Raw genomic sequence first — 14,504 nt, 5'->3', positions numbered from 1 at the left:
AGAAATTTCTACAAGCACGGTAAAGAAATTAAATGAAGAAGCACAAAACTTTATTGACAGAATATTCATAATATTAACTCTCTACTCATACGTATATGTGTATATATATATATATATATTTATGAAGCTAATTATAAGAACGTCATCATAATTACACAAGTTAGCACGAACATACAATATATATATAGACAGCAAAACTAATACGGAATAGTAACACAAAACTCTAATAGATTTGTGTTTCTTTTTATCTGGTTAACCAAAAAGAAAAAGAAGAACAAGATTTTAAACTATCCTTAGTGTGAATTAGATTGCCATTAAGATAAGGTTTGGTCCACGCAGCGTGTACACACAAAGTCTACAGAGAATGTGATGTAGGGTGTCAAACGAAATTTGTGGTTGTTAAATGTAGACCATCTAGTATTTAAAGGAGCCTTGTCTCATCACCATTTCATAAATACAAGCTTATAACTCTCCACATATACATCTTGCAATCAAACAACTGATCAATTGAGAGATGGAAGGCAAAGCTTTGTTTCTAAGTGTGCTCCTAATGAGTCTTGTCTTGGCGGAGATTCAAGTTGAAGCAAAGAGTTGTTGCCCGAACACGACCGCTAGAAACTGTTACAATGTATGCCGTATTACTGGAACTCCTAGGGAAACTTGTGCAAACCTTTGTAGATGCAAAATTGTTGAGGGGCCATGTCCTCCGGGTCCACGTGACATTCTTGGAAACTCTGATAATTTTTTACAAGTTGGACCAAGATTTTGATGCAAGTTAGAAGAATATTTTTATTTTATTTTATTTTATTTAAGGTGATGCCGTCATCGAATACTGTAAGATGGGTTGTGCATCTTCTGTGTGTGGTGCCTTAACCACTCACCAAAACTCCGGTAACACAAAAACTTATTATTATTATTATTATTAGATTTTTGGAGCATATGAATAATCAATTAACTCTAATATTGTTTCTGTAAATTAGATGTAAGTGAAATTGTGAATGGAGCAGTTGTACAATGCACCGAGGCATGTTCTGAGTTATGTACCAAGGGCTCATCCAATGAATTTGAAACTGCCTAACAAGCAATTCCATGAACTATGTGTTGTTGTTTTCCTTGTTTTCAATAATTGTTGTGTATGTGACAAAAAAATGCTAGAGCCTTAAGCTAACATCTACTATTTCCAGGTTTTCTATGTGACGTAGAAGAAGGTCATCGATCCCTAGATTGCTTACCCGGCCCTTTCTAGTTGCTATTATCCAAATAAAGAATAATAATGTGTCCTTATCTTCTATGATCAAGACAAACTCTCGCTTTAACGTAATTTCCTTACAATCAATTCATATATATCTTCACGACATCCAATGCCGACTTAGCAAAACAGTTAACACATATAAATATCAAATTATATAAAACCTTGTATGAACCATTCAGAATGATTACACCAAATACCTATAAGTTGAAGTAATGGAAAAATTATAGTGATGATTGTTAAGAGTAGTAACTCTACAGACCTTTCGTTTTGGTGAACAGTAACCCAATAGTATATTATGGACTGAATGATTACACCAAATACTTCCAATTAAGGAGTAGTTTAAAACTAAAGCTAAAGTTTGATTTTGGTTTTTTATACTGCAAGGAAATTAGCAAAGATAAGTAAACGGCGGTACAAAATATTAATCTCACTCATTATTAATAAATTTAAAATTAAAATAAATAAATTCGTGAGTATAATTCTAAATCTCTAAAACATACCCAAAATAATAATTTATTTATTTATTTTGATCTTAAATTTTTAAAAAATAAAATGAAAAGACCATTTTACAAATTTTTTTTTTAACTCTACTGTTGAAAAAGAAATCGAGTTTCTATAGATATATATATATATATATATATAAAGAAAAAACAGCAATATCTATTTTAAAGGAAAAAATAGAAATGAATTGAAGTAGATTTAGAGTTTATAGAAGATGATGAGTTTGCCATGCTCTTATGAATTACGATAGTTTATAGAAGATGCTCTAATTTCATAAGCTAATCCCGAGACGGACTTCCTCACATCGTGACATTTGTGGAGGAGACACACAAGCCGACAAACGCAAATCGAATGGGACATTTGTCGATAAAAAGGTGGAAGAAATTGTTCTAAGATGTAGAGCTGCACAGGAGGAGAAACTGGCAGTTCAGTCAGCACACCACTAGACTACCAATTATCCCTAGTCGAGAAAGATGAAGTTTTCCACTCTCAAAGTTTTCATAGTTTAATTTAATTATTGCATATAAATTATTTTATTTCCAAACTTTTTGTATAGTTAAGAAGGGGCAGAGATTTGGTGTGGGCTCAATCGGGTTTGACAAAGGTTTTGGAGCAAGTTCTTCAAGTCAATCGTACGAGCAAAAGTTTCTTGGGAACGAAGAAAAGCATCAGACGGTGCAAGAGAAGATTAGTAACTCTCTGACCACCAATTTTCTTAGTGGGCTTCATATTTACTCCAAACTTATGGGCCCACCTCGCTCAGTAGGCTCCACGTTTATTTCAGCCCGTGAACAGTAAATCCATCCATATCCAATGGTCGGTTTGTTACTAAGAAAAAAAAAACTAGTTCTAGATTTATGTATATGCAAAACAATTCACCACACCCCGATACATTTGAAATTCGTGCTCATTACTTAGAGTATTGCAATATGTATATGAGCTAACGTTCTAGCTATAGTCTTAGCTATGTAGGATCATGTGGTAATTTTTCCTAAAACCTTGAGATCAAACTTACCTAATTAACTGATATGAATATTTAAAAGCTTAAATCTTTGTTTTAGTAGATGTTCATTGCTGCTTTGACTCTCAACATCGACACATCCTTTACTATCGACAATGTCGTTTTAAAGGAGTCAGAGTCCATGGATGTCATGGCTGTTATAGATGAGTCACCTTGGAGTGTACTTCTGGACTGATTTGGAATGAGTCAGTTGGATTATGACACCCCGGTTTTAGAGACTTGCGAAGAGGTTTAAAAGAATTTATTTGGCCACATATGTCATCAAAGTGCAATTATGTTTTCGGTCAAAGTTCTGAGAGAACTCCAAAGTTAACTGTGCTTGAGCTAGAGTAGTCACAAGATGGGTGACCTTCCGGGAAGTGACTGTCGGAACTGTGCGAGTGAGGACAAAACACAAAGAAAAATCATGTGATGATTTGTAAGGACGGTAACAAGTCTTTAAAACCTCCTGGACATAGCAAACCGGCCGTCGGATATGGATGGGCTCACGGGCCTAGTGAGAGGACGTGAGGCTCGTTAAGGAAGGTAGGCCCATGAACTGGGATTTGACATGGGCCCACTAAGAGGTGGCGGTCGGAGCTTTACTAGTGGTATTAGGCTGAACCCAGACGAGTGTGGAGTCGAGTGGACTCACACCGTTGAGGGTGACGGTCTTGGTGCGCAACGAGGACGTTGCGATCTGTTAGTGGGGGTGAATTGTGACACCCCGGTTTAAGAGACTTGTGGAGAGGTTTACAAGAATTGATTTGGTCACATATGTCTTTAAAGTGCACTTATCTTTTCGGTCAAGGGTCCTAAGGATGGGGAAATATCATGTGGTGATTTGTAGGGATGGTAAACAACTTTTTAAAAACCTCCTGGACGTAACAAACTGACCGTCGGATATAGATGGATCATGGGCCTAGTGAGAGAACGTGAGACCCATTAAAAAAAGTAGGCCCATAGACTTGGAGTAGACATGGAGCCCACTAAAAGGTGGCGGTTGGAGCGTAACATAGATGCCGATAACAAGACATTCTTAATGTTTGGATGTGAAAAACAGTGAAAAAAATTTACTTCTTTGCTTTTCACAAAGAAAAATTGCCATTAACTAGACAGAGCATCTTATTTGTTTACTTGCTAATTTTTAACAGGCATCTTTTTGCCAGTTAAAAAGGTGGAAAGGAGAATTGTTGGTAGGTGAAGAATGAAGAACAAAACATTAATAAATATAAAAAATATTTTAAGCAAAGAAAAATATAATACTTACGATATGTTTGCAAAAATAAATAAAAAATTCAAAATATTCTTAGGATACTTTGATAGCAAGCATCATTTTAATAGAGATGGAGGGATCTTCTTAGTGACAGCTTGGTCACCACTGTCATCCAACTAGTTCATGATCCTACTCATCTTTTTTGTTCTCTTGTTTCTGTTTTGTGCCCCTTAATAATATTTATACTCCTTTAATCAACTTTAATAATTGCATATTACTAATCCATTTAATCTATTTCTTCAACTGTAGTGGAAAAATAATAAATTTAATTTTTTTTTAACCCATTTCCATTCAATAATCTGAAATAGTTTCAAGTATAGAATGTACTCCCTCCGTTTCAAAATATAAGATGTTTTAGAGAAGTTTTTTTTGTTTCATAATATAAGATGTTTTCAAGTTTGTATGCAACTTTTAGATTAGTTTAATATTTTATATTATGCAGTATTGTTTCTGATTGGTTGAACTTGTTAAAAGTAAAGACTTCTTAATCTGCGTGCTTTAGTTAAAACATTCTATATTTTGAAACGGAGGAAGTAATACTTTTTTTGTATGTTAAAAGTTGATCTGGTCCCTTAAAGTATTGTGGTGGGACAAGCTAGCCCAAAACACATGAGTGTCAAAATGGGTCAAGACTAATGGTTCAACTTAATTCAACTCAAATCAAGAACCCTAATGAGTTGAAAATTTTAACCCTAATGACTTGATGGGATAAATGAGTTAGATGATTAAATGAGTTAATGAGTCAAATGAGTTTGGTTATAATAGGTTTATAAGTTAACCCACTAACCCATCATCATAATTTTCCCGCCAAAATCCCAAACCCGCAATTTTCCCACCAAAAACACAAATCCGTAATTTTTGCTAAAAATTGAAATCTGTAGTTTCTTGCCAAAATTCATAATTTATATATTTCCCGCCAAAAACGCAAACCTGCAATTTTCTCACCAAAATTCAAATCCGCAATTTCTCGCTAAAAACGCAAACCCGTAAATTTCCCGCCAAAAACGCAAAACCGTAAATTTCCCGCCTAAAAACGCAAACCCGCAAACGTAAATTTCCCGCCAAAAATGAAAACCCGTAAATTTCTTGCCAAAAACGCAAACATGTAAATTTCCCGCCAAAAACGTAAAACCGCTAACGTAAATTTCTCGTTAAAAATGGTAACCGTAATTTTCCGCCAAAATCTCAAAACCACAATTTTCCCGCTAAAAATGCAAAATCTGATTTTTCCTCTATAATTATCCACTAAAAGTTATGTGATGGTGATAATGATGATGATGATAGTGAAAAAGATGATAAAGATTAAGTATTATTATTTTATATTATATATTAATTAATTTATATTGTAGTGGGTTAATCCAATTATTCATCTAACTCATTTAACTAATAAATGGATTTATGGGTTGATTCAACTTAATTATTAAATAAGTTGAATCAACTAAAAGACTTATTTAACTTTTAATTCATTGGATAATGAGTTGAGTTAGGTTGGATTAACCATTTTTCACACTCTACCAACGGGATGAACCTGAGCCGACCTGATTGAATGCATTGACTGCGACCCAAAAATAAATGAAAAAGGTAAAACAAAACAAGAGCTGCAGTAAATGAAATATTTACCCAAAAAGGTAAAAGGACACGATTTTTGACAAAATAGTACGCTTATAAATTCTCCAATTAAGTATTTGACTAAAAGACGCGTAAATTTGTTTATTTCGGATAATTTTCCAAAATTATACTACAAAATTGGAACAGTCATTAGTTGCAAATAAAGAAAAATATAAGTCGTCTGAGGCTCTCTCGTCTTGTCTCTCCCCCGCAGGCTTCTCTCTCCTGGTGTGCACAGATCACTCTCTCCTTTTTTTGAATTTTCTTCTTCTCCATTCGGAGGTGTCATTTTTAATACGTTTCTAGATTAGGGTTTCGATCTCACCTCCCGCGAATTTGCTTATGCTTCAGCTGTAGTTTGCGGTTTACTTCGTTGGTAGATCCGGTTTCGATCTGCTCCGTGTGAGGCGGCGGAGGACGGTGGATCTGAGGGACTACGTTCCACCATGACCGGAATGAGAGGTCTCTCAGTCTTCATTAGCGACATACGTAATTGCCAGAACAAGGAAGCCGAACGACTCAGAGTTGATAAGGAGCTCGGGAACATACGTACATGCTTCAAGAATGAGAAGGTTTGAGGCTTCTCTGTGGTCATTCCATTAGTCTTCGTTTTTGTTTAATCTATTGAGAGTTGTAGTTCAGTGTCGAAGTACCCGTCGAGATTCTGTATTGATTTAGAGATATTGGAGATGTTTCTCCTTTACAGCTACCTATTCCTCTGAGATTGTTTAACTTAAAAAAATCAATTGGAATGCCTAATGTTAGAGATGATGATAGGTTGATTAGGGAGTTAGAGAAGAATGTAGTTGAAACGAAGATGCAGTCACTGGGAACATCTTTTATCGGAAAACCCCACAGTTGACGAGAGGCTAGCTTTGACAGGGTGTATAGTGTTTCCATTGCATAACTAGCTCATATGCTTTGGGATTAGCCATCAATTACCCTTTGAAACGTCATTACTGCTTTCTACTTGGAATGTTGTGAGTGTATATCAAGTTCATAGATGAGTGACTACTTTATGTTTAAACTACTTTATATCTTGTGATCAATCAAGATATATAAGAACAAAGAATATCTGAAAATATTAAGGAGCTATGAAGAGAGAACGGCCAGACAGTAAATTCGGTTATGTAGTGATGGTCTAAGGAAAGAAATCAAGGTTACTAAAAGATTGGAATAGCAAATTACGAAGTAGAGTAAGATGTTTTGGGTGGATTTTTTGGTTCCATCCCATAAGTAGCAGAGCTGTACCCGGCCTGTAGTGTCCATGTGTGGCCAATTGGACCAACACCAGATCTGTTCTCTTTTGAGTTTCATTGTAGAAATGAATTATTCATGCACTTTTTGATTACTCTCCATATTGTTTTCAATTTTACAGGTTTTGACACCATATAAAAAGAAGAAATATGTCTGGAAAATGCTTTATATACATATGCTAGGCTACGATGTGGATTTTGGCCATATGGAGGCGGTTTCTCTTATATCTGCGCCAAAGTATCCAGAAAAACAGGTAAGCCAACGTTTTGTTTGCTCAAGAAATGAAATATTACTTTCTAAGGCTAGGAGAAGATGATAGTTGGGGTTATTTGTTTGACTAGTCTAGTGATCAAGCTGAACGGGAAAAAAAAATCTCTGAAGATAGTGGAAAGCTAGATTTAGTTACTATTTCACGTGCTTGGAACTTATTCAGTTTGACTGGATCTGGTTAAGTATTGGAGATATTTATTTATACGCATGAGTTACTAAGTTACATCTTAGCAACTCTTAACCAGGAACCAGTTTTTGCTTTCCCAAGGATTTGCAATTTCAATTTATATTAGTTTATGCTCCCTACCTCATTTGCAGGTATTGAACTTTTCATCCATGATTACAGGTTGGCTACATTGTTACATCTTGTTTGCTCAATGAGAACAATGATTTTTTGAGGTTGGCAATAAATACAGTGCGGAACGATATTATTGGTCGGAATGAGACTTTCCAATGCCTAGCACTAACCTTGGTATGTGGTCTTTTGTCCATACTACGTTGAGATCTTTACTTACAGCATAATGAGCTCTTTCTGATTGAGAGATGTAGTTAAATCACTATTTTTGTGGAAGTCGTTGAATAGATTATGTCTTTTGTGCTCTATTATTTCATGATTCGAAGCCACTTTACTACATTAAACTGGTATTACCTTTTTTCTAGCTTTCTTACCTTGCCATGCTTACTTTGTCCTGTAGGTTGGAAATATCGGTGGAAGAGATTTTTCTGAGTCATTGGCTCCTGATGTTCAAAAGCTACTTGTAAGTGACTCCAAAGGAGGAATGGTTATGGGTTATTTTCAATATGAGTAAAAATATTAATGTTATGGGGCTTCTCTACTGTAGATTTCTAGTAGTTGCAGACCTCTTGTAAGGAAAAAAGCAGCATTGTGCCTGCTGCGATTATTCCGAAAAAATCCTGATGCTGTCAACGTGGATGGCTGGTACGTATTAGCACTCTGGGTTATTGGTTGTTTGTTTTTACTACTGCACCTTTCATGTATCCTCATTGTTGTATACATTCAGGGCGGATCGTATGGCACAACTTTTGGATGAACGAGATATTGGTGTCTTGACGTCTTCAACAAGTCTTCTTGTAGCTCTGGTATCTAATAATCATGAGGCGTACTCAAGTTGTCTACCTAAATGTGTCAAAATTTTGGAACGCCTTTCTAGGAACCAGGACATTCCTCAGGAGTACACATACTATGGCATTCCATCTCCGTGGCTCCAGGTTTGTCTTAACAAGGCTTATTTACTCTTGTTTTGATAGCTTAATTTTTTTTTTATACACTTCTTTTTATTCCCGTGCATTTTAAACATTTTATCTGAAATTAGCTTATAGAAATAGAGGCTTGACCCATCTTTCGTGTATCTTTGTTGCTCAGCTAAAGGTATCTTGGATACTTATATATCTTTGGTTAGTACAGGTTAAGGCAATGAGGGCTCTTCAGTATTTCCCAACCATCGAAGATCCCAGTACCAGAAAAGCTCTCTTTGAGGTTCAGTTTTTCTTGTGTAAATCTCTAATATATGTCTTCGAATTCTCTCTCATGGCATTTCATGGAAATTTCAGGTCCTTCAGCGAATATTGATGGGGACAGATGTTGTGAAAAATGTAAATAAGAATAATGCGTCTCATGCTGTGCTTTTTGAAGCTCTATCCCTGGTAAGATCGTGAGACAGCTGAGAAAAAATTGATGCCATGAATTTTACTAGTGCACTAGCATCTATTCCCTTCCCCTTCACACTTCCTCAACTTCCGGTTAAATCACAGTTACTCAAAGCAGGATACTAGTGTGTTTTTGGATGTTTTAAAATATGTGTTTGGCTTCGCTGGAGAAACTTCAGTGTTGAATTGCTTGCAGCTACGTGTACAAAATTCTCCGTCTGTTCTTATTCTTGTCTGAACGTAAATAATATTACATGCTCTGCTTGAAGGTTGCGACACTATTTTTAAGAGGTTTATAATGGATAGTTGACTTGACTTTGCTCAACAATTCTCTGGCTTAGTGTGCAACCTTCTAACTTATTAATGTCTTACAATATAGGTCATGCATCTTGATGCTGAGAAGGAAATGATGTCACAATGTGTTGCTCTTCTTGGCAAGTTTATTTCTGTCCGTGAACCCAACATCAGATATCTAGGCTTGGTGAGATCTCACATACCCACTTCCTGCATCTAAGCCTAGCTAGAACAGTAATTTGTAAAGTGTTTGGTGGTGCACTGTGTGGTTTCTCATGATGCATTTGTCGAGAACATTGCAGGAAAATATGACACGAATGCTGATGGTCACAGATGTTCAAGATATCATAAAGAAGCATCAGTCTCAGATAATTACTTCTTTGAAAGACCCTGACATCAGGTTGGTTTATATTTGCCATCTCAGCATCAGCTTTTATGGCTTGCAAATCTCTTTAATACTCTACTTTGGAACCTGTACAACAATTTTTTCAATCATGAAATCGGTCATAGCTCTATTTTTCTAATCCAGAAAAGATGACTAGCTTGGATAAATATCACTGTCCATTTGAACTTAATCCTATTTACGTTGCAAATTGTGGCTTCTGTTTCAAGAGCAAATAGTTTGATATATATTCTCTTGGCTCTTATGTTATTGATATCAGATTCACTGTTGGTTGAACTTTCCTGCAGTATTCGTAGACGTGCTCTTGATTTGCTATATGGGATGTGTGATGTGTCAAATGCAAAGGATATAGTTGAAGAGTTGTTGCAGGTAAGTCTTTCATATTGGTATTTTCTTGATTTGTAGTCTCCTTATGACTTGTGAAGTTTAACAGAAAGGAAGGATTAAGTTGTGTAGTGTTTAAGCTTACATGGAACCCAAAAATACATTGCAGTATCTTAGCACAGCAGAGTTTTCGATGCGGGAGGAATTATCACTTAAAGCTGCTATCCTTGCTGAGAAGTTTGCTCCTGATCTCTCATGGTAAGGAGAACTCAAAAGAAGTATATGTACACGTTTTTCATGCACACAATTTCGGTTACAGTGACATGCATTGGCGATTGGCCATTTGGTGTGACCTGTAGATCCTTACACAAGCAATTGGTTAAAGATGTTAATTTTTATGTTCTCAGGTATGTAGATGTGATCCTCCAGTTGATCGACAAGGCTGGGGATTTTGTTAGCGATGACATTTGGTTTCGTGTTGTTCAGTTCGTAACAAATAATGAAGACCTGCAGGTTTTTACAACTGTTAGGATAAATTTATCGTTTATCCTATCCATGACATTCAAAAGCTTACAAATTTCTTTGATCTGACAGCCATACGCCGCATCAAAAGCAAGAGAATATTTGGAAAAAATCGCAATACACGAGACCATGGTGAAGGTTGTACATTCTTGCTTCCCATAAACAAATTCTATATTTTGCATACTCCAAATAAGTTATAGTATCATTTAAATTGGAATTAGAGCTACTACCTTGCTACACATTCTGATACAATCGTATCTGTATCTAAATTGTTGGCAAAGTAAAAAATAACAATGCTTAATACAGAAATATTGGTTATCTTCTAATTTTTTCAGGTCAGTGCTTATATTTTGGGGGAGTATGGTCACCTTTTAGCTAGACAACCTGGATGTAGTGCAAGTGAACTCTTTAACATCTTGCATGAAAAGCTTCCCACAGTATCGTAAGGACAACACAAACGCTGCATTGTGCTCTTCTTGTGTTTGGGTAGGTCTTAAATGCTTCCCCTTTTTTTTTTTTTGCTCAGGACTCCCACCATTCCTATTCTTCTTTCCACATATGCAAAGCTTCTTATGCACACTCAACCCCCGGATCCAGAACTACAAAAAAGAATTTGGGCTGTATTTAAGAAGTGAGACTTGCTAACCTTGTTGTCCTTCCCCAATGTTTTGCTTATTATATTATGGTCTGTTCTTTTCTGGTAATCAAATCAAGTTTCCTAAAATAGTTTTGTTTTGGCAGGTATGAGAGTTGTATTGATGTAGAGATACAACAGAGAGCAGTTGAATACTTTGAATTGAGTAAAAAAGGGGCTGCCTTTATGGATGTATTAGCTGAGATGCCAAAATTTCCAGAGCGCCAGGTTTCTAAATTATTTTATGATTCTATGAGAAGTTACTGTGATGGGACTTTTGTGCTATAAGATTTAATGCTGGATTTTTTGTGTCTCTTCCATAGTCTTCACTGATAAAAAAGGCAGAAGATGTTGAAGATACAGCAGACCAGAGTGCCATCAAGCTTAGAACACAACAACAGCCTTCGAATGCTTTAGTTTTGGCTGAACCACAGCCTGTTAACGGGGCACCCCCACCTTTGAAGGTTCCAATTGTTAGTGGAAGCACGGTGAGTACTTCTCTTTGTAGGCCCCGATTGAGACATTTTTTGTGTGCTTTGTCTTATATAGCACTTACTGTACTTTTATCTTACTAATATTATCTCTGAGAGTCTGTTTTTCCTTGCATTTCTAGCAGGACCCCGATTCAGTTGCTCGATCTCTCTCTCAGCCTAATGGAACTATAAGTAATATAGATCCACAAACTCCATCACCCGATCTTCTTAGCGACCTGCTCGGTCCTCTTGCAATAGAGGCTGCACCTGGAGCTGTCTCAACTGAACAACATGGTCCCATAAGGGCAGAAGGCGTTCCAGAAGAAGTTGATGGTTCCGCCATTGTACCTGTTGAAGAGCAAACAAATTCAGCAGAGGTATTCTTTTCTTCTTCCTTTGCGTTCTTTGACATAGTAGACTTCTAATTTCTTCTAGCTCATTATTTCCCTATGTTTTTTTAAGTATCCGCCATTTTCCATTATGATTCCTCTTTTGTATTTATTACGAAATAGTATAATGTTTACTTAGATGGAATCCTACCTGAGATGTTCTATCTCAAATAATACTCTCTGAGGAGTTTTTAGATTTTGTTGCAGCTGCTAAACTTAATGGACTTGTCGTAATTGACAGTGTATACATTTACAGTTGATGTCAATAAAAGAAACCAAACCACTTTTGTACTCCATAATACTATTGGCATGCTAGAATTTTTTTTCTTATACACTTTTGTTTTCTTTTAACAGCTGATCGGAAATATTGCCGAGAGATTCCATGCTTTATGTTTGAAAGACAGTGGTGTCTTATACGAGGATCCTCATATTCAGGTTTGTTTTTCTTATCTCAGTTTTTTTCTCCCTGCATTTATATATTCCAGTACGCAGATTGCAGAAAGGCAAGGCTCCTACTTTTTGAGCTTTCTTATGTTCCTCATTATGTTGATTGTTGGTATTCCTCAGATTGGCATCAAAGCTGAATGGAGAGGACACCATGGGAGACTTGTTCTCTTCATGGGAAACAAGAATACTTCTCCACTTACATCAGTCCAAGCTCTAATATTACCCCCTGCCCATTTAAAACTAGATCTGTCTCCAGTACCTGATACAATTCCTCCTCGAGCACAGGTACTTTTGTTTGTTGACTTTTATTTCAATTTACTACTCAATCTGTCAATTTCTACTCATTTCTGCATACGTTACTAAGTGTTGCAATTTTTGTGGTTATAGGTACAATCTCCACTTGAAGTGATGAACATCCGCCCTAGTAGGGATGTTGCGGTTTTGGATTTCTCTTACAAGTTTGGTACAAACATGGTACTTACTTCAACCGTCCATTTTGGTGAATTGCTTATTTAGTATCTGTGACTCTTTCTGACATGCTGGATATTTATAGGTCAATGCCAAATTACGCATCCCAGCAACCTTGAATAAGTTTCTTCAACCTTTACAATTGACATCTGAAGAGTTCTTCCCGCAGTGGAGAGCACTTTCAGGGCCACCCTTGAAACTTCAGGAAGTTGTATGTATCTCCACAGCTTCTCTGACCAAATATCAAATAAAAGTAGTTGGGTAGTGCAGGAAAGAAGTAAAATGCTTCTGACATTTCTTTCAAAGAAATGAGTGAATTAGCTTTCTCCGTAAAATCCTTGTAACAACTAATGATTGTTCTAGCTAAATCAGAACACTAGTAGATAACATCCTATATCCACTGATAGATTATTTCCAGCACTTCTACATATGCTTGTTAATGCGTTATAACTTATACGTGTATCATAATCTTCTTGCAGGTTAGAGGTGTAAGACCTCTAGCTCTTCCGGAAATGGCAAATCTATTCAACAGTTTTCATGTGACGATATGTCCTGGGCTTGTAAGTAATTGTTTACGATCTCTGTTCTTCTTTCCTCATGCTTGTGTGCTAACTTGTATGGTTTTCAATTATAGGATCCAAACCCTAATAATCTAGTGGCAAGCACAACCTTCTACTCAGAAAGTACAGGAGCCATGCTCTGTTTGGTGAGATTTCAACCAAGTTTCTCTTACTGGTTTTGGCACTTGTCCTAAATTTCTTATACGTACACACTATACTGCACTCTCAAAAGTCTGTTTTGTGACATCGTTTGTATTTTGTGATTTTCAGGCAAGAATTGAAACAGACCCAGCGGACAGAACCCAATTGAGAATGACAGTAGGCTCCGGCGATCCTTCCCTTACATTTGAGTATGATAATCTCTGCCTCTTAGCTTGAACTCAATTACAGACACCACGTGTTTTCATCTGCATTTGTTGACCGACCTCTTTTATGTTCAGGTTGAAAGAATTCATCAAGGAACAACTTATTACTATTCCAATGGGATCTCGAGCTATAGTTCCAGCAGCAGGATCAGGACCAGCCCAACCTGTAGCTCTACCACCTAGCCCAGCGACTTTGGCTGATGATCCTGGAGCTCTACTTGCTGGCTTACTATAAATTGATTGGGGTATGATTGGGGTAAGATATTACTTGCACATGGCGAAAGTTTATTTTTATTTTTATTTTCCGTTATTGTAGAATGTAATGTGGAAAATATGGAATGATGGGAGAGTAAATGTAGAGAAAAGGGGGAGAGAGGGGGAGGGGGAGGGTTTAATTAGAAAAGCTAGGTTTTGATTATATTTGTGCCTGGTATCCAAAGCGGGCGAGTTGAGTTAGCTACGAAATTTTGCATTCATTCTTGCACATTTGTATTGTGAGGTCAGTGGTTGTATCAGCTTGCTCTTGTTCCTATATATTTTCAATCATTTTCTTCATGATTTATCTGAGATAGAATGACTATTTTTCGCACTAGAGATTCTGATCTAGTCATAAAGGGGGAAAAATGCATACCAAACGCATAGCATTTCACTTGTGAATTTCTGATCTAATTTGATGTCAATATCAAAGCGATATATTATGTTTCTCATTTTTTTGTGGCCATTTTCGTCAGTGCAACTTCTCATTTCTGTGTGCCATTTTCGTCAAACTTGGCTACGACACATATGATGTCAG

The 14,504-nt window shown here is 36.5% G+C and overlaps 1 protein-coding gene and 1 long non-coding RNA gene across 8 annotated transcripts; both read left to right on the top strand.

Annotated features, from left to right (window-relative positions):
* The first annotated feature begins 450 nt into the window (after positions 1-450).
* Positions 451-1,321, top strand: LOC147929344 (uncharacterized). The gene is made up of 2 exons (XR_015577982.1): positions 451-891; positions 981-1,321. It is a non-coding gene; the product is annotated as an uncharacterized LOC147929344 (long non-coding RNA).
* A 4,403-nt stretch (positions 1,322-5,724) lies between these two features.
* On the top strand, positions 5,725-14,271 carry LOC104736282 (AP-2 complex subunit alpha-2-like). 7 transcript variants are annotated; one of them, XM_087482757.1, is made up of 28 exons: positions 5,725-5,865; positions 5,989-6,209; positions 7,016-7,147; positions 7,511-7,636; positions 7,860-7,922; positions 8,007-8,104; positions 8,187-8,394; positions 8,591-8,662; positions 8,737-8,829; positions 9,212-9,313; positions 9,429-9,526; positions 9,817-9,898; positions 10,023-10,111; positions 10,261-10,366; positions 10,448-10,513; positions 10,711-10,817; positions 10,902-11,006; positions 11,117-11,237; positions 11,333-11,497; positions 11,623-11,859; positions 12,226-12,306; positions 12,439-12,603; positions 12,706-12,792; positions 12,872-12,997; positions 13,266-13,346; positions 13,421-13,492; positions 13,617-13,696; positions 13,787-14,271. In XM_087482757.1, the coding sequence occupies exons 2-28, from the start codon at positions 6,084-6,086 to the stop codon at positions 13,944-13,946; spliced, it is 3,048 nt and encodes a 1,015-aa protein (XP_087338883.1). In that variant the 5' UTR covers positions 5,725-5,865; positions 5,989-6,083; the 3' UTR covers positions 13,947-14,271. The 7 variants fall into 7 exon arrangements, 6 of the variants coding, with proteins under 6 accessions (XP_087338883.1, XP_087338885.1, XP_087338888.1 ...); XM_087482759.1 differs by having other exon boundaries at positions 5,728-5,865; positions 11,626-11,859; XM_087482762.1 differs by having other exon boundaries at positions 5,800-5,865; positions 8,737-9,123; positions 11,626-11,859.
* Positions 14,272-14,504: the final 233 nt, after the last annotated feature.

The sequence above is a fragment of the Camelina sativa genome, chromosome 13, assembly GCF_030686135.1.
Source record: "Camelina sativa cultivar CO46 ecotype springtype chromosome 13, ASM3068613v1".
Taxonomy (NCBI): Eukaryota; Viridiplantae; Streptophyta; class Magnoliopsida; order Brassicales; family Brassicaceae; genus Camelina; species Camelina sativa.
The sequence above is the reverse complement of the archived record's forward strand: the minus strand, read 5'-3'. Positions and strand labels throughout refer to the sequence as shown.

Bases quoted from the DNA above. Each gene is read 5' to 3' on its own strand.
- LOC104736282 (XM_087482757.1), top strand. From the start codon at position 6,084: ATGACCGGAATGAGAGGTCTCTCAGTCTTCATTAGCGACATACGTAAT. The intron at 9,899-10,022 runs GTAAGTCTTTCA...AATACATTGCAG, and splicing joins TAGTTGAAGAGTTGTTGCAG to TATCTTAGCACAGCAGAGTT. The intron at 11,498-11,622 runs GTGAGTACTTCT...TTGCATTTCTAG, and splicing joins CAATTGTTAGTGGAAGCACG to CAGGACCCCGATTCAGTTGC.